At 36.5% G+C, this 21,644-nt stretch overlaps 1 protein-coding gene across 2 annotated transcripts in view; it reads left to right on the forward strand.

Moving 5' to 3' along the window:
- The window catches only part of paqr5b (progestin and adipoQ receptor family member Vb), a 12,910-nt gene extending 554 nt beyond the window's left edge, over positions 1-12,356 (forward strand). The window contains exons 2-8 of one of the 2 annotated variants that reach the window (XM_027136925.2): positions 1,590-1,717; positions 6,638-6,843; positions 7,058-7,184; positions 7,613-7,714; positions 8,420-8,516; positions 9,610-9,754; positions 10,965-12,356. In XM_027136925.2, the coding sequence (XP_026992726.2) occupies positions 1,590-1,717; positions 6,638-6,843; positions 7,058-7,184; positions 7,613-7,714; positions 8,420-8,516; positions 9,610-9,754; positions 10,965-11,227 (1,068 nt within the window). In that variant the 3' untranslated portion in view covers positions 11,228-12,356. The remainder of the gene's footprint in view (positions 1-1,589; positions 1,718-6,637; positions 6,844-7,057; positions 7,185-7,612; positions 7,715-8,419; positions 8,517-9,609; positions 9,755-10,964) is intronic. The other variant, XM_027136926.2, reaches the window with a different exon arrangement.
- The last annotated feature ends 9,288 nt before the right edge of the window (positions 12,357-21,644 follow it).

Here is a 21,644-nt window from a genome sequence, read left to right on the forward strand (position 1 = left end):
TTCAACTTCCATGGGGGTAAAAACCTACAAGGAAACTAAAGTAAACTTGGGCACAAACGTCTGAAGAAATATTATACTGAAATTATATTGTGAAAGTTTCCTCTAAATGAATGTTTATATTAATGTAATGAACTAGAAGCATTTACACTGCAGGACAAACCTTCGGAAAGTGACTGAACCAGGGATTAGTTACGATTGAAGGAATTTCTTTATAACAATGAGACAACGGATACGTTAAATAACCAGAAATGTGGAAAGTCTTCTTCAGTCTAATGAGGCACGTTAGACACCACATCCTTACATTTCACTAGAATGTCTATGAGTCCTTTAGCTACAGATGAACTGGTTTACACTCCGCGTGAGGGATCGAATGAGATCCGAGTGTGATTATTAACTAATAAGCTCTACAAAGATTTAGGTTTCCTAATTGAATAGTTCTTCCCTGTCCTTTTGTTTGGTCTGTGGAAATAATATTGATTTAACTCCAAAATAAATGACTAAGACTTTAGTTGTGTGTTTGTTGTGGAACTTGCAGCAGAAAAAAAGAGACATTTAATTCAAGTGTTTCTCCAAGTCTATGCACTGCCTTATAGGGTCATTTTTTATATAGTAGGACGAATGTGAATAGACTGAATATAACAGTCTATAACAGTCAGATGTAAAGAAAGTATACTCTCATAGTGTTAGGAACACGTGCACACTTACATATTCATGCAATAATCTAAGCAGCCAATCACATCGCAGAAGCACAAAAGTGCTTAAAATCATGCAGATACAAGGGCAGTAGGGTCGAGTAATGTTCACATCAGCCATCAGACCATGGCATGATTGTTGGTTCCAGACAGACTGGTTTGAGTATTTCTATATCCGCTGGTCTCCTTGGATTTTCACACACAATAGTGTCTAACATTTACTCAGTATGGTACAATTGAGCTGATAGAAAGGCAGCAGTAACTCGGATAATCACTCAGTGTAATTGTGGTGAGCAGTAAAGTATCTCAGAATGTGCAACACATTGAATCTTACAGGCTTACCAAAACCGAACAGGTAAAGACTGCAATTTCTGCTGAGTGCAATGATGATTGAGTCAGAACTCAACATGAATTTCATGAACCAGTGAAAGTCTACCTGAAAAATTTGTAGGGAATTTATAATGCAATCAGGTCAACAGGAACCAGATTCTCAAAGGAATCTTTCTAAGGAATTCGTTACATGAAGAATTGAGGCGGTTTGAAAGCAAATGGAAGCCTTAGCCAGTATTAATATAGTCTTTCTGATTGAAAATATATAGTGTACATTAAAATAAGGTTTAACTTTGTGCTTACAATGTGGACATTTCTTGCTGCTCAAGTGATACACGCTCAAAACTATGAAGAATTTCGATTACATTTATTGCACATTTTTGCAAATATTGCAGATTATCTTCAAATTAAGAAAGGGAAATGTACATTTTAGAACAGCTCAAACACGTTACATGTGTCTTAGGTATGTACATATAGCCAAAAAAAAAAAAAAGGTTTTAAAAAGTACAACTTTTACGTTAATGTGTGATGGGTGTGTTTTAAAGCAAGTGTGTGTGGGCTTTGCAGGCCTTCCAGGAGGAGAGTATTATTTCTGGGTATCGTCACCCTCGCAGCTCTGCTACTGACTGCATCCTCAGCCTGTTTCAGCTCACCAATGAGACTCTCAATGTCTGGACGCATTTCTTACCCACATGGTAAAAAATCTAAACACACACACACACAAACACACACACACACACACACACACACACACACACACACACACACACACACACACACACACACACACACACACACACACACACACACACACACACTTTGTTTGCTTGTGCTTTCTTTTAAATAATTCAACACTTTGTAATCAGTATAAGAACTGTGTGGCACACACACACACACACACGCGCGCACACACCTTTAATCCCACAGCCAGTATCAGTGTGAGTGACAGCTGTCATGTTTGTTGGCTAGAGAGTGAGTTTGAATAGACAGTGAATAAACAGTGAGAGAGGAGGAGTACCTCATTTGTCCTGAGAGTTTCCTGAGACTCTCAGCCATCCTGGAGACATGGCACACTTCTCCTATGTGCTAATGGGCTCACAGCATTGCATTCCTCCAGGTCTTCCAGCAGCAGTAAACATGTCAGAGAGCCAGAGGCTTCTGTCGCATCTCATCCTTCAGGGTCTGGGAATAATAAAACTCTACATTGGCCCAGCCAGCTTCACTTTCCTTTTCTGTGCCCATGTTTGTGGTGGGGTAATGGGGTATTATTGATTCCTTGGCCATTAGCAAATATGTACACAATTAAATGATGTTAATGTAACTGAGTTTGTACAAAGTGTGTATGTAGGATGATTGATTGATTGATTGGTTGATTTTAAGTAATAATTGGGGGACTTGATTCCAATTTCATCCCAATTCTATTTCTGTTTTGTCCGGGGTGTGTGTGCAATTGTGCCCTGATATGAAATGGCACGTCGTCCAAGTTGTCACCTGCTTATACCCCCGAGTCCCCCGGGATAGACTCCAGGTAGCATGTGGATGGAAAGTAGCCATCCAATATGATAGCACAATGTGGTAGCCTAGTGGTTAAGGTGTTGGATAACGGAGTAGAAGGTTGTGAGTTTGAATTCAAATGAGCACAAATTATTATGTCTTTATTTGAATAGAAAATGTAGATTGCAACAGCACCATGTCTTCCACAGTATGACATGCCATGACACAAGTCATTCCTAATTTAAACTAATGCTGCATTCCAGTAAAAGAAAAAAAAAATCCACTTAAACTTGAAATCCGTACTCGTCAATTTAGGGTCGTTTTCTGACCTACGAGTTTATCTCCCATTAACAGACTGTCTATGGAGTGATGCAAATCAACATGGCTGTGCTCAGCATCAGAAATACACAGAGTACTTCTTACCTTTAAACAAGTTATGTTGTGTTTTCGATCAGTCAAAATACAGATATAGTGTCTTGTTAATTCTAAAATCACTGACTATGGTAAAATGTAGTCAACATATTTAATTAAAAATTGAAAATGTAATATGTACATACAGTAAATAGTATGTACTAGCTGAATTAGAACATTTTAAACATTACTTTAAAACATGAATTCAGTTTAACCTAATTAAAGATATAAATATTCAGTTGCAAACATGTCATTCTGGTAAGTTGACATCACCTGGTTCACTTTTAATCGCCATTTTTCTCTTATCAATGAACGACAGTTAAACAAAGACTTTTGTTCCAGAAATAAAAAGATTAGCATTATAGTTTTATTTAGGTCCAATTCACATAATCTGTACAACCGACTGAATTTATATGCTAATAGCAGCAACAAAAAGAATTTAGTCCATGTCCAATTTATACTAATGTTAGCTTACGTTGCTAGCAAACTAGGCTACTTGTTTTTCTATTATTATGTCTTAAGTTAGAATAACATTTACAACTTCATACATTAGTGAAAAATCTAGAGCTAGCGTACTAGTTTAACCAGCTTGGTCTGGCCAGCGCCCAAAACAAAACAGACCAAGCTGGTGAAACTGGTCCACCATCTTTGGCAGCTGAAAAGATCAGGAACACCGAAAGCCTTTTCAAATGACTCAATATTATTATGCAAACGTAGAGAAAAGTTCTAAATCTAGTCATTAAGTCAGATTATAAGCCTAGCTAGTAAATTTCAGAGCACAGCAGCAATGATGCTAAGTGTAATGAACAATATTTTCAGATTTATTTGATTTTATACTATTATACTACTTGTTACTGTAGTATACTACAGTATGTTGTTCTCTCTGTGTAAAAAGACATATTTCCTCATATCTGAAGTTATAAGAAAAATGAAAAAAGGTTTCAGTACCGCACCCCTACCACACCCTCCATCAAATTTGACGTCATATCAGGATTATTATGGTGGCTAAAGAGATTTTAATGTAATTTAAAATCTGTGGTTGATGTGACAAACAACTTAATTGAAACATAGAATAAATAAACAGAAATATCAGTTCATATAAATGGCAAGTTGAATTTATTATGTTTGTTTCTGTGTACATAATACTGAAGTGTGAAGAATTCTATTTCTTAATTTAATACTTATTTAATGTGTGAATAAATGCGTATTTAACTGGTAATAACGCTGTAAGCTTAACATTAGTAAGAATAACTATAGATAATAAAGAGGAAACTGTAACTGTAATGCTAACTGTATACATTGCTCTACAAAATGCTGTATGGGTTTTGAGTGACTTGATTATTTTAAAGCTCTAAAGTCAATCGCTTGTTGACCTCCCTCACTTTTTTATTGTGATACAACAATCCTTAGATTCATTCTTAATTATGACAAATCTGAAAAAGCTCTCACAATGTGTGTGTCTGTGTGTCTTGTGTTTATAGCAAAGAACTAACTACTGAACTGGAGGAACGTTCACACACAAAGCCCTGTACTGTATGTTATATATTTATAAATATGTATATAAAACATAAGAAGTCTAAGTGACCTTTGCTAAGTTTTTTATCCAATATAAAGGATATTCAACTGCTAGATAACTTCCAGTAAGATAGACTGTGGCTTTTGAATGATAGAATGTTAAATGTTAAACTGCATACTGTTAGCTAGCTGTCTAGCAACCTAAGCTACCTGCCAAAAAAAACTGTACCATTGTGAGACTGCAACAAAATGCACCACATTCATTTTTGACTGATATAATATTTAGATTACGATTTGCTAACTTCTTACTAAACCTGGCTAGCTAGAAATTTAAATAGTACTAATGATGACACCATTTTAGCTAGCAAAACAATGCAGCAGCGTGTTTTAAGTACCTAGCAACTGTGTGTGTGTTTATAAGAAGACAAATATTTTAGCATAAGTTCAGGTTTCTTTTCACCTGCAAAGATACAACCCAATGATTAAACTTCAGACACAAGGAAGTTGTACATGTGGAATATTCCAATCCACTAGGAGCTGTTTTTAAACCAATTACTCATTGACATATTATTGCCAGGACTGCTTGTGTAACGCATGCTTGCTCCAGGACTACTATGTTTACTATGCTAACATTTCCACAATGCTAGTCTCACAGCTCTGTTGTTCACATACTTTACTTACAGCAACAGGCAAACACAATCCGGGTTTTAACAATCACACAAGGTTGATTTGTCAGGTCTGATTTCAGTATGTGTTTGTGTTTTGCTTGTAATAACATGTCCAGACATGTAAGACCGTTTTATTCGTATCACTCCCTCAATTGTTAAGTTTTTCTCTGGCTTTGTCCATAGCAGATCATTAACACTGTTTTCATAATCACTGCCATGGTTCCCATATCAGCCCAAATGTCTTTCTTATTCCAGTGATGATCTCAAACATTGCCTTAGATATTACTTTCTCCATTTATCATGTTCCCAGTGTCATTGAGTTACTGTATAGAGTGTCACATATGCTTCATTCTTTGCTTATTGCAATGAAAACCTTTGAAAACTCACCGTTAAGCCATAAATTTGGAAATTTTGCTTAGAATGAAAGATGTTTAAACCTCAGCATTCACTCCATCATAAACAATCCCTTATACCTTGTTCTGTATCTACTGTATCTGTAGTTATGTGAGATTACACAAACAAAAACTCTGACTCTGTAGTGAGGCAAGAACAGAAAGATTGTCTACTCCTAGCTAGCTCAGGTTTTATTAAAAACCTTTCTACAAAAACCTATTGTTCTCCCTCTTCTTCTGAGAATTCCAGCAACACTACAGCTTCCCTTGAACAAAGACTATAAGTTTGGCCATGCTCTCTGGCCAATAGGGACATCATTATTCTGTCCCCTGTCGATTAAAATGACAGTAGCTAATCATGTGCATCTCTATACTCATGTGTGAGGAAGAATGTAGACAGCACTTTTCTTTAAGTGTTCACCTGTACTGGTGGCTATGACAGGTTAAAAATAATAAAAGTGGAATCCATCCATCTATGCATCCTCTACACCACTTACCTTCTGGGTCATGGGGAATCTATCCCAGGAGACTCGGTGCACAAGGCAGGGTACACACTCGACAGGATGCCAATCTATCACAGGGCACAAACACACAGACATTATAGACATCTTAGAGATGCATGCCTTTGAACTAGGGAACGGATTTGGAGAACCCGGCGCATGCAATCTCTACACACATGGCAGAGGTGGTAGAAGAAGTATAGTTTCCTAAATTCTATAGTTTATGATATTTGTAAATTAAGCTCTAAATCTATAGAATTTTTCCAAAAGAAGGAGTTAGTGGTTATTAGACTTTTTTTGGGGATTTTTTTCTCCAGTGTGTTTAAAGGGTTCAATTTGTAAACAGTTGGCCCATGGAAAACTGCACATTTAAATGCAATTTCTATATATTATTTTATTTACATTCAAGAAAATCATCTAAAAATTAGCCGGTCCACCACCAACGGTATTGTGTTTTAAGTTGTTTAACACATCAAGTGTAAATATCAGGAAATATAAGCTGAAATTCTGATCTAACCTCATTATATTTATATTGATCTCAAAATATGTTTAGCATTCAGCAAAAATAAAAGAATTGGCCTTGCTGTTTCAGTACTTTCAGAGATTTTTTTTACATTTCTTTTTATCTCTCTCAGGTATTTTCTCTACAAGCTGTTGACCGTGGTCTTTATACATGATGTGTGGACTGATGCATACACATGGCCACTGCTGGTGTACCTGTTGTCCTGCTGCGTGTACCCACTGGCATCCAGCTGTGCTCACACGTTCAGCACCATGTCCACACGTGCCCGGCACATCTGCTACTTCTTTGACTATGGAGCGCTCAGTCTATACAGCTTGGGTATGACAGGGGCAAAACAGACACACATACACATCTGAGTGTGTATATGATACACTGTTATTTACTGTTGTTTGTGGTTATTGAATAAACCAATCAATGTCATGATAGAAGACACTCATGCTTTGGATTTCTTGTAGAAAAGGAATGAGAGCTGTGTTAAATATGATATGTAAGATGTATTTCTTTAACATTGAGCCGTTCTGGCTGTGTTTAGGTTCAGCTATTGCCTACTCTGCATATGTTGTGCCAGATGCATGGGTGAACAGTGTGTTTCACGCGTACTATGTTCCTGTGGCTGTAATGAACACTGTGATATCCACTACCATGGCCTGTTACTCCAGGTAATCACAAGGGAATCCTGTATAATTGTCTCGAGTGAAACTGTTTGCCTGCCTAAATAAGAGCAGATACAAAAGTCACTTTATATTATGCTAATTTGTTGCACCCTTTTAAGCAGTGCAATCTTGTTCAATAATAGTCAATTTTCCATCAGTGGTGAATTTTACCCCCATAAATAAATGGCTTTCAGTGACATGAATAGTGTGGGTGTGTTAAGCGTGTGTTCACAATTAGAGATTTGAGCTACAAAAGGAAAGAGTGAGATAGAGATAATGTAGTGCAATAATTAGCCAAACGTTCCCACTGAAAACAAAAAAAAAAAAAACAGGAATTAATATACAATTCATGCAAGTAAAACCTACGGTCCTTGTATTTTATATACTTGCATAATAAATAGTGTGGAAAATGAGATTCCGTATGTGTCATATAGGTTAGACGCCACTATCCGCTTGAAGCTAAATGCTTCTCTCACTCCTCTTCCTTCTGCTAAGGCTTGGCTTCTCTCTCACTCTAACCCTGACAATGCGAACAGGTAAATGCTTTATTTAGTTATCCTCACTACTCTCAGCACAAATCCATGCAAAGTCCTGTAAAGGAAAAATTCATTCTTGATAATTAAATGTTGTCTTTATAAAATCATTTTAGCTTAAACGTCCTCTATGTTGATGATTAATGGTTTCCTAAGTTATTTACAATGTCGTTTGGCTGCATGCTGATAACATATCAACCTCTTAAAGCTTTCAACTGTCATAGTTAACACCTCCGCCACGGCTGGAACTTTGAGTCGTTTTATGAGTCTGTTGTTTTATTTACACAGGAATCATACTAATGCAGCATACAAATACAAATACAACAAACTAGCAGTAGAATCGCTAAGAACATCACAACTTTATTGCTTGCTTCATTTTGAGGTGGACTTTTCCTTTAATTAACAGTTCTTTTCACTCCTCTTTCCTACTTTTTATGCTTAATTCATGCATGTAATCCACTTGCTGATTAACAATACAGATCAAAGTTTCTGCATGTTAAAGGAAATTACACGTTTATTGCTGACTGAATGATGGATCAAACTTGACGAAAATAAAAAGATTGAAAGAGTAGTAAAATGGTAACAAAACTGTATTAATGAATCATTCATTTGAAGTTTCGCAACACACCCTCTATAAATTAACATTATAAATCTCAGCTCTCCACACTGTGACTACACACCATTAACATATGATTTACTTTTGTGCAGATTTGCTGAAAGCAACAGACCCAGGTTGGGTAAAGTGCTGCGCGTTCTAGCCTTCTCTTACCCCTACATGTTCGACAACATTCCTCTTTTCTATAGGGTGAGTTTCGAACCGTATTCACACCCACAACAATAACCATCTGAAATATCTGTTTTTTTATGTAAGTTTTTATGTAAGTTATGTAAGTTATGTAAGTAAGTTTACTCATCTAATATGCATCCAAAGAGGACTCTAAAAGGGCACTGAAAAAAAAAAATCTGCCAAGAGATGATAAAGAATACTAAGTGCTGCTTAAGACTCCTGTGAAAGGTTTATGAAGTGCTGGTGTGGGTTCAAGTGAAAGATCTGCAGAAGACGATCTTCACCGTATATATAGGACGACCTGGAAGTTTATCCTGTCTTTAAACGTTGTTTATTCTTTTGGCAGTGTAATGATGTCTCAACTATCGTTAACAAGTTTAGATGTAAGTAAGACATCAGAAAGAAATCAGGCATTCAGTGCGAGTGTAAACCTTGGCCTATGAGGTGTGGCGAAATATGTTCTTGGTATTATTTATCCAGCTTAGTTAAAACATAGCACAAAATACCTACAGCAGAGGTTTCAGTGGGTGTAAAGAATAAAAAAAAACTGCTTCCTCTGTGGTTTCTGAATGAGGAAATAAAAATTAAATACTTAATAATTTCAATGTTGTGAATGCAAATCCTGATGTCACACATGGTCTGGTTAAGGAACAAGTCTGATTAAGGATTTATACAAAGTCGTCTGTTAAAGTTTTCATACAAATGCATGCATATTGTATATATGATGAAGTATATAGCATGAAGCTTTACACCAGCTTTCCAAGAAGAGCTGTGTCACTGTTTTTTCCAAATACAATGAACATTGTTTTCAAGAGCTATTGCTAACATTGCTATTACAGTCAATAAGCAGGATATAGTGGAAGCATCATGGTTGTAATAGGGTATGTGTTAATGTGTAAGTAGCCCATTAAGGAGAAAATTGGGAAGAAAAAAGGACAAAAATACAACTATCTACATGAATGAATGAATGAAAAAAACAGTCTCCTTTATTTTGATCCAAGTGTTTAAACTTTTGTTATTTTGTTACTATAAATGAGGTTCATTAAGCCATATCTGAACTTTAGTTTGGAAGTCAAACAGCAATACATACCTGTACCTGTATTTTATCTAGATCTTCCTGTGTGTGGGAGAAGGCTGCACTGCAAATGAAGTAAACCGTCTTCACGTTTATCACATACTCCTGGCTTTCCTCACAGGCTTTCTGTTTGCCACACATCTGCCCGAGAGGCTGGCACCTGGACATTTTGACCTAATAGGTAAGATGCAAGTCGTCTCTCCCAGCTGTGCTCTGTGTGTTTGCACAACACTTCAGTAGCATGGTGTGTACTATGTCCATTTTTTTCCACAAAACTGTGTGCACTCGAAATACAGACCCCGTCAAATAATGAGCGTGAATCTTAGAGATTTACATCATGAACTATTAACACTAATGCTATTTTAGTTTTTCACAAATGTTCCGTCATTATCAAAAAGGAGCATTGTTAGCATGTTAGCAGAAAAAAACACACAGCAGTGAACACACGCACACCGTGAACACACACCCGGAGCAGTGGGCAGCCATTTATGCTGCAGCGCCCAGGGATCGGATATTAATCAATAGCTGGATTAGGTGCTGCAACTGGAGACTATTTAATTCATTAATATTAATATATTTCTGTTAAAATACTGCCTCCTTAAAAGTAGCCCTTGATAAAGTGACTTCCTTTGGTAATTTTCCAGGCATATGCAAGGCATATTTTCAACTTTTTACAAAGAAATAAAGGGGTCATGCACCAAGTCCACATCTATAAATGTGTCGTGCTTCCATTCCAACTTATATATAAAGTTACTGACCATTTTAAGAGCAGATTAACTCCTTTGTCCATAAAATATTTAATTTTTACACATTCATCACATCCAGTGTGCTACAGCGAGAAAATAGATACCAACATTTAAGGTTTATCTGTTGCATAATTTTGATTTTGTAATTCTGATTTTTGACCCTTCTGTGTCACGTTGATTTTGGGCTGTTCTGCTGTCTCTGATAAAACAGCAGTCAAACCAAATGTGAATAAAATTCACATGCCAGAAAAGGCAGTTCACTAAAAGTGTAACAGATGCATGATGTGAAAAACATGCATTTATTTATCTAGCTAACCCTGAATGGGTGAAACCTGAATGTGCCATATGAGTCAGCAGAAAACTAGACATGGCTGTTTTTCTTGCAATGACCTTAACCTTGACTGGATGCCTTTTAAAAGGTGACTAGATTAAGCATATTTTTAGTTCCAGCTCATTAGGTACAAATGAACCCAATGGCAAGTTGCAGTGCCTCATTACACAAGATGCATTATTGGTCATAAGTCTAGAAAAGCTGCATACACGTTATATAATTATATATTTAATTATATATACTGTTATTCTGTGCTTCAACATCAATGTCATGAGTCAAAAGCACTAACTACCTGTTCCCATTGGCTCCTACAGGCCATAGCCACCAGCTGTTCCATGTGTGTGGGATCAGTGCCACACACTTCCAGATGCAGGCCATAGAGATGGACATGGCTCTGAGACGGTCATGGCTGCATCACCACGCTCCTGCTATGACCTTCAGAGGGACTCTAGGAGCCAGCATGCTGTCCAGTGTCATTAGCTTGGGCATCATCTGTTTCTTCAGTTATCCTCTCTTTTGCAACACAGCTCAGGGAAAAGCAAATGGAAAAGGTTCTACAGCATCCAAGAAGAACTGAAAGCACCAACCACAGTTCTCTGAGTTTTCACTGGAAGTCTGGCACCGATCTACTGGACGGTTACAATAATGCATAAAAATGCACAAGGGGTGTGGGAAAAGTGTTTCTGAAAAGTGAAGGAATAATCTAGTATTATTCAACCTAATCTTAATCTACTGTGCATGTTTCTGATCTGAGAAAAGAATGGAAACCTGATTACTCAAAACTTACTTATAATGGAAGTCTAGAGCAAGTTACCGAGTCCTGGTTTATAATAAAACCCATATTTTTGTAGAGTGCTTACAGGAATTCGACAAAGATCTCTCTAAATCTGTATCTCAGCCATTACATGTGGGACTTTCATTTTATTTTTAGAATTTGTCTTCAATAGCTACATTCGAGTGGCGAACATGGAAGTACCTCTGTGTCCTCCTGATCAGATATGTTGGCCAGTGAACCTTTTGGAACCTTTGATTAACAACAGGAAAAACTCCCTAGTATATTCACCTTAACTGTTGCGTCTCATAGATTTACATTTGCATTACAATGCCCCATATTTTAGACATGCAACATTCAACTGCCCATAGACTTTTATTATAAGTGAGTTGTATATTATTTATTATTTATTTTTAATATTTTGTTATTATTTGCTGTGCAAGTGTGTCAAAGATCCGTTGTTTTGGAAGTGCACATAGATTACAAATGTAGAAGAAGCTGAAGATTAGGTAAAATAATTTTGGATTATTCCTTAAATCATGTGGTATTAGATAATTTATTAGAATTATGCAAAGTATAAGTCAAATGTGTGTGTGTGTGTGTGTGTGTGTGTGTGTGTGTGTGTGTGTGTGTGTGTGTGTGTGTGTGTGTGTGTGAGTGTGTGTATACTCATTTCGACAGGTGTTCGATTGTATGACGCTGCTGATCCTCTAAGGACTGTAAAAAAAAAAATCAGGAATATTTACTATTTAGGAGGAATAAATGAGGGTTTAAGAATTAAATCTGTCACACAATGCTCAGCAAGCACATGTGAGTCTGTTATGTGTATATACAGTATATGATGTGGTGCAAATGTAATGAAAGCTAATGGGCTTTTGTCTATTTTTAATTGTGTTAAAGAGTATTTAACTTTATAATAAAATTTTTAAGTCACTGTTTTATAATGACAGAAAAATTATTTTATTACATGTTCAGTTGTGTAGTAGATCTGGAGCCTCACCTGGGTATGAGGTGGAAACACACTCTGAATGGGATGTTAGTCTATCAAAGGGCACCACACACACCACACTCTCTCTCTCTCTCTCTCTCTCTCTCTCTCTCTCTCTCTCTCTCTCTCTCTCTCTCTCTCTCTCTCTCCAAAGAATAGAACAAATCATCACAATGACTAGGATTTCTCTGCTGACATCTAGGGGCTAATTGCAGTAAATACTCCTTTTTAAACCATATCCCTTATATATATATATATATATATATATATATATATATATATATATATATATATATATATATATATATATATATATATATATAAATGTATACACGTGATCCACATTTTAGATTAGCACAGTGCTTTTTTTTACGCCGGATGCTCGTCCTGCTGCAACCCTCCCAATATTATCCAGGCTTTGGACCAGCACTGAGTTAACTGAGCCAATCTATACATGCTTTTGTTATCACACTGAATTTGAATGTCCATAACATATATCTGAATTTGAATGTCCATAACATATATCAACATCAAGGACACAGAGGAAACAACTCTTTTTTGTTAGGGATTTTAAAGTTTATTAGTTAGTTAGTTAGTTAGTTAGTTAGTTAGTTAGTTAGTTAGTTAGTTAGTTAGTTAGTTAGTTAGTTAGTTAGTTAGACTGATTAAAGGATAGCTCCAGATTTCTACTCTGGTTTGATTTCTGGGAGCTTAACCTGTGAAAGCATAAACTAACATGAAGACCAGAGAACAGACTGTGGAAGAAAAGCAAACCAGTTTGACCTAAAAAAGAAAGAAAACCTAGAAAACATAGGAATTTTAGATGATTTCTAAATATCCAGTGGCTATGACCTTATAAACACTATAAAGGCTTTTTCCCAGTTAAATAAAACAGGGGGAAATGAAAGAAGAGAATTATCTGTCTGTAATTTTGCAAGTTTTACCATGTGATCTTCAGTTAAGTGGTTATAGAATAAGAATAGATATAATGTTTGGTTTTTAACATTAAAATCCCTTTCAAATTATTAGGGGAGAAAAACGAGAAATGAACATGAGTGTAACAGGAAAATGAATCATATTTTCTAAATCTATACACAAGTACACTATTTGGGATCAGACCAGAGATGTTAGAGTTGGTTTGGTGTCATAGGTTAAAAAGTGAAAAGGATATCCATGCAAAAATCAGGTATAATAATAATAATAATAATAATAATAATAATAATAATAATAATAATAATAATAATAATAATAAGAAGAAGAAGAAGAAGAAGAAGAAGAAGAAGAAGAAGAAGAAGAAGAAGAAGAAGAAGAAGAAGAAGTATGTAAAGTTCATTAAATTGTCTTTTGTGGTTATTGTGGTTTAGCCATTGTTTCATAAAGACATAATCAGGGGCACACACACACACACACACACACACACACACACACACACACACACACACACACACACACACACACACACACACACACACACACACACACACACACACACACAAATCAATATCGTATGGCTGGATGAACCAAATGCTGACATCTGACAGTATAAATTTACTATAAAGTCATTGCGTATCATGGTAACAGAAGACAAAATGAAGTGTCAATTCTGCCTCATTAACCTTATTAATATAGCTGCTACACAGCTTCACTCTATTCAATAAACTGAAATGTTCTTGCAATAATTGTTGCATATTTTAAACACTGATCTTGCACAAGATTACGATCTATTCTGTATCTAATCTGTATTTATGATGATACACAAATATGCATTGCTCTCTCAGCCACACAATCACAAGCCAATAGACTCTCAAGATTCTTTACAGAACAGAGCTTATTGTGTTTTAAATAGCTTTAGTCTTCTTTTTTCTCATCTAGAGGCACAGCGTGTCTTTATGACGATTGGTAAAGGAGAGGAACCTGAATAGGGAATAAACTGACATAATTTGACAACTTACACATCCAAGTAAACATAACTTGAATCCTGCTTTTATGTGTGATTTCTAAATAAAGTACAGCGGTCTGTTTGATTATTTTCATTTATTTCTGTAATTATATGTTGTTTATGAGTCTAGATAGCTTTCAGGAAATGGGAGGAAAAATCGACTCCTGAGGCGATAAATGGGGCGACTCGTTGGCTGTGAGCTGTGACCCATGACTGTCAAGTACACGCTCCTGGTGCTTGAGGGTTGTGGTCTATGACAGCTAGCACAAGTCCAGTACAGTGCTTTTCAGGGTTGTATAGTTCTTGCTGACCAAACCCAGGAGACGATTCACACATGCATCAGTCACTGTACCAGAAGGTTGCCAGTAGGTGGTACTACTACTGGTTGCCATAGTAATCAGCAGTGGTTGGCACAACTAGCATCACATGGCTGCAAATAAATACATTTGAAATGGTAAAAATGTTGAAGCCTAAAATATTTTGTCTCGTTAATCCTATAAGCATACAACAGAGATTTTAGAACCTCGTTAGGAAGCAGAGAACCCTGATAACCCGAACAACTCACAAGGAATCATCGTATTGGAATATACAGCAATATACTTTCTTGTGATGGTGTGACCTAGAAGACTTTTACATTTTTTTATGTAGTATTATATATCATTCCAAGAATCAGGTACTGTACACATTGTACACATAGATGCTCAGGTGTAGAGTCTTAAATTACATTAAAAAACAAAACAAAAAGAAACTTAAAAAGTCTGCATTTAAATCTGCATTTTATTTAGCTTTAGGAGACTCATAGACACTGTGTTCTGTATATAGACAGCTGAGACTATAGATGAGAGATTTAAAACATGGGATGAATTTTGCCGAGTAAGCTGCAGGAATACTAGAATGTCAGCTATTTCAAATCCATCCTATATTAAGCAGCATTTTGAAATACAAATGTTATCCACAGAGTGGAAAAAAACAGGATGATTGCCAAGCATCTGACCCAATGCAAATCTGCCTGCTTTTGCTGCCTTTCTTTTTCTGTCAGTCTGTTAGGGCATCGTTTGCTGTGCACACACTCCGACTGATGCTGTTTGCTCACTTTTCTGTCTCGTGTTGACAGACGATGAAGAATGTCAAAGCAGGCAGAGATGCTCAAACACAGGCGCACACATGTGAGCATGTCTGTGTGTTTTAATGCCCTGCTGAGAAAGTCTTATTGGCTTAGATTAACTGCTCTTTCCTCTACACTCTGACATATTTAAAAGGCTTGATGATAAAGAGGCTGTGGATCCCTTTATGAGACTGTTTGTACCTGTCACTTTATTTAAACACAGAGAACGAGGAAAAGATTCATACTGTGAGCTCTCAGATGAAATAAATCTTGTGTGGATGAAGGGAAGAATTATGTTCTTATCTCTGTATTATGCTGCCTAGATCGAAGGAATAATCTCTTCCTAGAAAGACAAATACAGGAAGTGATTCTACGGTGCCAAGCGATGTGCTGATATTATATTCACAAACAGAGCTCTCTGCTTTGGAAACAGGTTAGGGTGACATGAATGAAGAAAGGTTCAGGGATTTATTTTGAACCAGTCAGTTAAATCTCTCTCTCTCTCTCTCTCTCTCTCTCTCTCTCTCTCTCTCTCTCTCTCTCTCTCTCTCTCTCTCTCTCTCTCTCTCCCTCTCTCCCTCTCTCTCTATCTTTCACTCTCTCTCTCTCTTTCACACTCTCTCTCTCAATGTCCAATAATCATTGCTGTTAAATGAGACACTCTAATAGGACACAAAGACACAAACTAATAGGCCGCTTCATTTTTCCACTCTATTTTAAACTCTAGAAAACAGTCAATAGAATGTCCACTACAAAAAAAAAAAAAAAAAAAATGCCAAGTTTTCTGAAATACTCAACCCAACACATCTAGCACCATCAACCACACTGTAATCAAAGTGACTGAGCTCAATCCTTTAGCTATTTAGACCTTTGGTGTTAATAACAGCTGAATCTCTTGACCTGAGTGGTTTTCTGCACTGTGCTGCTGCTACATGATTGGCTGATGTTTTTAATAAAATGTCTGATATGTGTGCCTGAAGACAAAGATTGAGAGAGATAGAGAGCATGCATGTATAGCAAGACAAAGAAACAGGGATATGGGATGACTAATATACAGTCTAAGAAAATTTAACCAGGAGATGGCAGCATCATACTGCTCAATATTTTCAAACTTCTTTTCTTTCTCTGTACCTTTCCAGAATGAAGCTTCTGGCCACAGCAACACCAACCTGAGCTATTCCTCGTTACCAAATGATGCAAGTAATTTCTGATCTGTGAATAAACCTGGAGTTATATATATTAATGTCTGGGTGGAGATTTAAAACAAAGCACACAATCACTTTCAGTCCTGTTCAGAAAGTTGTCAAAAAGTGTGTCCTGGGAAAAGTAAAATAAACATTGCCTTGTTTGACATTTTGAAGAATTACCACCCTAGGACTTGTGTCGTGTTTGATCAGTGTGTAGTGCGAGTGAAAAGGGAAGCAGCTGTCAGTTCCTGCCGCAGCCCAACAGGCCCAGTGTTCTCAGAGCAGCCTATGATAATATTGACCTTCCTCAGTCTGTTTACCCAGCAGTGCCTTTAAACTGAGCTCCAGCAAATATCAGGCAGGCCTTTTGCTCTCTGCAGTTCACACACACACACACACACACACACACACACACACACACACACACACACACACACACACACACACACACACACACACACACACACACACACACACACACACACACACACCACAAATTACTGCCTAAATATGTGGTTATCTTTCTGCCTTGCCTGTTACCGTTGGAACCTGGCACAAGTATTTGGGCAGGTGAAAAGGCGCTGTGGCATTCTGATAAATGGGAGCGATTAACTCTCATGTGATCCTGGCAAAGAATTTCATTTGCTTCTAGGGCGTATTTGATAAGATAAAAACAACTATACATTTGCAATTACCTCAGTATTTGTCCTTTCGTTTAATAAATGAATCAATATTTAAACAGGCAGCGTAACAAGATTAGATCTTCTAAAAAATATTTGAAATAATATGCATTCAGCTGTAACGATACCTTCAAGTGTCTCTACAATTCCTCTCACTAGTCATTTAATTCCAATCTTCAATATTTGCTACCTAAAATAAACTCTGCACCATCCAGAACAAAGGTTAGATTATTCTATATAAAACTTACTATTAGTTGCTCATCAAACATTCCTGAGATGCTGTTAAAATACAGAGAGCTACAATACTGAAATACAACAGATCTCTATCCCCATTTTAGCCTCATTTTTTTATTTCTTTGACACAGAAATTATCCCTACCACCTTTCCTTAAAGCTGAGGAAGTGAGTTCAGTTTGGGGGAAAATGAATGGAGCAAGTAAGAAGCCATAATTTTTTTATTTGCGATTGCAAAACACCTCACATCCAGCAGAGGGAACTGAAAAAGCTAAACCGCTGCTTTAAAGGAATCCCGAGCTCAAGGCAATTTCCCACCAGTTAAAGGGAAACAAGTGTACTGTGTATTTGTATTATATAAGTACCATGATTACATGCGTATTATTTTCCAAATTTTCAATACAGGACTAAATAACCAGAAGCAGCCAATCAGCAAAAATAGAAATTAATATGTCTGACTAAGAGCTTCAGGTCATAACCAATTTATCTATAGTAAATTACGTCAATACTAAATGTCTTTAAAGAAAGTTAAAATCATGGAGTGTTTCCTTCAGCTCATCTGTGCCCATCATCTCTTTTTTCCCCATTATCATTCCAGTGTTTGGCTTCTGATGGTGTTCTTGCATACTAGCCTGGTAACCCTGTGTGTATGTGTGTGCACAGAGTGTGATAAATTCAAGCAGGCTATGTTTGCCTAACCCTCAGTCCACTCCTCATGTGCTATCCTCTGCATTAATGGAAAATACATGAGGACCTCCTGCCGTCCTCCCTCCTTCTCCGTCTCCATTCCCACCTCTATCTCCTCTAATTAAACGTGGTGTGTTTGTACAGCCGGCACCGTGTGTTCAAAGCACACAAACAGGTTCTGAAGCCCTCAGTGGCTTCACTCGCTTCCTGTTTCCCTTGTTCTGAGTTGATGTTCACCTGTTAAATCCGGCACAGCCCGCCAATGACAACTGCAATGGTTCACTTTCTCAGCCCTATCAGTGACTAATACAACAGACACAGAGTGAAAAACAATGGCTATGAACATGTTATTGCAAGATTTAAAGGTGCATGTTGTAAGTTTTAGATATGTATCAAGCGTACACATCTAAATGGTAAAGATACCTAAAAATTCATAATAAACAGGAAAACTGTGTTTTTCTTCTTCAGAACCCTCTATGCATTTTCTGCCCTACTCAAAACTGCTGTTTTCCCCTAAAAAGCTAATCACAACTTTCAGCAGAGGAAAAGGTGTTAGTATTGTTCACAGTTTACCCCACAGAAAGCTCCTATAAAGATTCATCAGTGTTAGCAGAAGCCAGCAGAAGGCAGTGAATTAAACAAAGAGCTCTTCTAAAAGTGCAAAGCAGATTTCCAGAGAGATCACCGGCATTGAGTTAAAGAGAAACAACTGACGAATATTTATCACACAACCAGAAAGCAACACGATTAACATTAATTGTTGCACATTTTTAAGAAAGGAGTAGTAAGCAGCCAAACAGTGAATGATACAAGTTATAGACAACAGAGTAGCAAGTGATATATACGAATAAGAACGTCAAAGTATTAAGCTACAATTTATTTATACTCAGCTCCTAAATCTGAAGCTGAATAATATACACGGTGTTAAAAAATAAATCAGAAATTAAATAACAATAATAGTAACAATAATAGTAACAGTAATAATAATAATAATAATAAATTCAATAATAATCATCATCATCATCATCATCATCATCATCATCATCATCATCATAATAGTTGTACGCAACAATATACAGTATTTGTGAATTATAAACATGGTCCATGTTCATGTGCTTTATGTATCCTGAATACATCATACATCAGTAACACCGGCATTGAAATCCATTTAAAACTCAGTTTAACATCAGAGCTGATGGTATGAATAAAAGATTAAAAGAATGAAAGTTTTTTTATCAAAGAGCAGAGTTGGTCTTAAATTATATTTCACAACATGGTCAAAAGCTGATTTGGGGAACTTTACTCTGAATGAGGTAAAGGTCAGCTTCAGGAAGAAAAGGGATTGGTCAAGTGTGTGTGTGTGTGTGTGTGTGTGTGTGTGTGTGTGTGTGTGTGTGTGTGTGTGTGTGTGTGTGTGTGTGTGTGTGTATGTGTGTGTAGCAGGATATTCTCTCACTCTGGTGGTGTCAGGGTCAGCAGGCTTTGTGTTAACAAAAGTTTTAGAACCTCAACCTCTGACTGTATGTTTATCCCTGAATTGTTTCTCTTCATCAGGAAGAATGAGTCAGTGACTTCACATAACCTGCCTTGTTCAGTCAGGTTCTAGTGTCAAGATCTATATTTATTAAATATGTGCCTATAAATTCTTATTCAAGAATTCAAGAATTGTATTATTGCTTTACATACATACTAAAAAAATATCTATCTATCTATCTATCTATCTATCTATCTATCTATCTATCTATCTATCTATCTATCTATCTATCTATCTATCTATCTATCTATCTATCTATCTATCTATCTATCTACTTTTAATCACTATATCACCAAGCAATTGTGTTTTACCTTTATAAACAAATGACTTGCTCACCATTTGTACACCTGAACTGTTTTAGTAAGGAGCAAAACATAAGAAAGCTGAAGCTTATCAATAAAATAACTAACATGTCAAAAGATATAAAATACTTCATTCGCTGAGAAGCTAGCTCTCTCCATGGCTTGCTAATAGAGGCTAGCACATTAGCAAGGAAACGGTTTTGCTCCATAATGCTTAAATTTCAGATTACAATACAGTATGTACTATAATGTATACAATATAAACTCTAGTCCTGTATTCCACACTGCTACACTGATAATAACAACTCCCAAAGATTTACTTGAAAATTTCACAACCTAAACATCCACATATAAAAAGGAGAAGAGCTCAGGAGAAACGTATATGTCAAAATGAATGTTTATGCTAACAACAAACGTGTTTCTGGCCAAATACAGCGTTTGGGTTTATTCATAGCCTACAAGCAGAGGAGGATATCATATGTACAGAACATTACTAACTGTTCTTTTATTTAATTATATCATTTTTCATCTACAGACATAGACATGGAATACTGGAGCAGGAACATCAAACATTCTTTATATTCAAAATGGTGTAAAATTTAAAAGAAATCATTTCTAAAGCCTTATTGTAACTACATTATTTACACAATGGAATGTATGTTAAGGAAATTGTAAATATTAAAAATAGTCCCTCTAAGGTCAACACCAGTTTTTTGTTTTTTTTTTTTTTATTTGGAGGAGATAAGAAAAGGATCTTAGATCAATTATTAATGCATAAAGTTAGTTACTGAATATGAATGTAAGTTGCCAAAGGTGAATGGATTAAGTACAGATTTGTCAATCCAAAGCTCTCTGAATCTCACACACTCAGGCTCTTTTTTGTTTGTCCAAAATGCCCAATTCTTTTTTATTTTTCTCTCCACTTCCATCAGTTACAACGTTACTCACGTTCATCTATTTACTGCTTTAATAAAGTGGGCTAAGTGCAGGCAAGTAATAAGGATGATAGATACTGTGCAGTCATCTACACTGATCTCAGAATTGGATCTGGCTGAAACATTTATGTCTGACCGTTAAAAACAGTCGCTCTGTCTCTCCCTCTCTCTGCATAATCATTTATCTAGCAAGGCAAAACCATCTTAACCGCTGTTGAAGACCATTTGAAGACTTTTGGGATTTCAGAGGAAAACCAAAGCAGGGAAAAACCACTGAGGAAGTCAATTAGCCATGATAATGTCAGAAGACACAAGGCTTGGAGGTGTGTGAGAAAGCAGACAGATGATATGCATAAGAATAGTAGTGTGGGATTTTCTCATTTGATTCAATATGAGGTCTATAGAACAATTTCCAGCTCCTCTCAGTGGCAGTGAGTGAATAACTGCAATCCCCTGCGTGTACCGTAACCAAAATGAAGAGCTTTTATAGGAACTGCGGTGTCAGCTATGAAATTTATGAAATCTAAATCTATGAGATGCCACTGCCTGCTCATAATCTTTTACCGCAAGGAGATTTTACAGTCTTCCCAGCGGTGGGAAGATGATTTGGACTTTTTAGCACAGCTTTGAGT

This window comes from Tachysurus fulvidraco, chromosome 1, assembly GCF_022655615.1.
Source record: "Tachysurus fulvidraco isolate hzauxx_2018 chromosome 1, HZAU_PFXX_2.0, whole genome shotgun sequence".
In the NCBI taxonomy this organism is placed as follows: domain Eukaryota; kingdom Metazoa; phylum Chordata; class Actinopteri; order Siluriformes; family Bagridae; genus Tachysurus; species Tachysurus fulvidraco.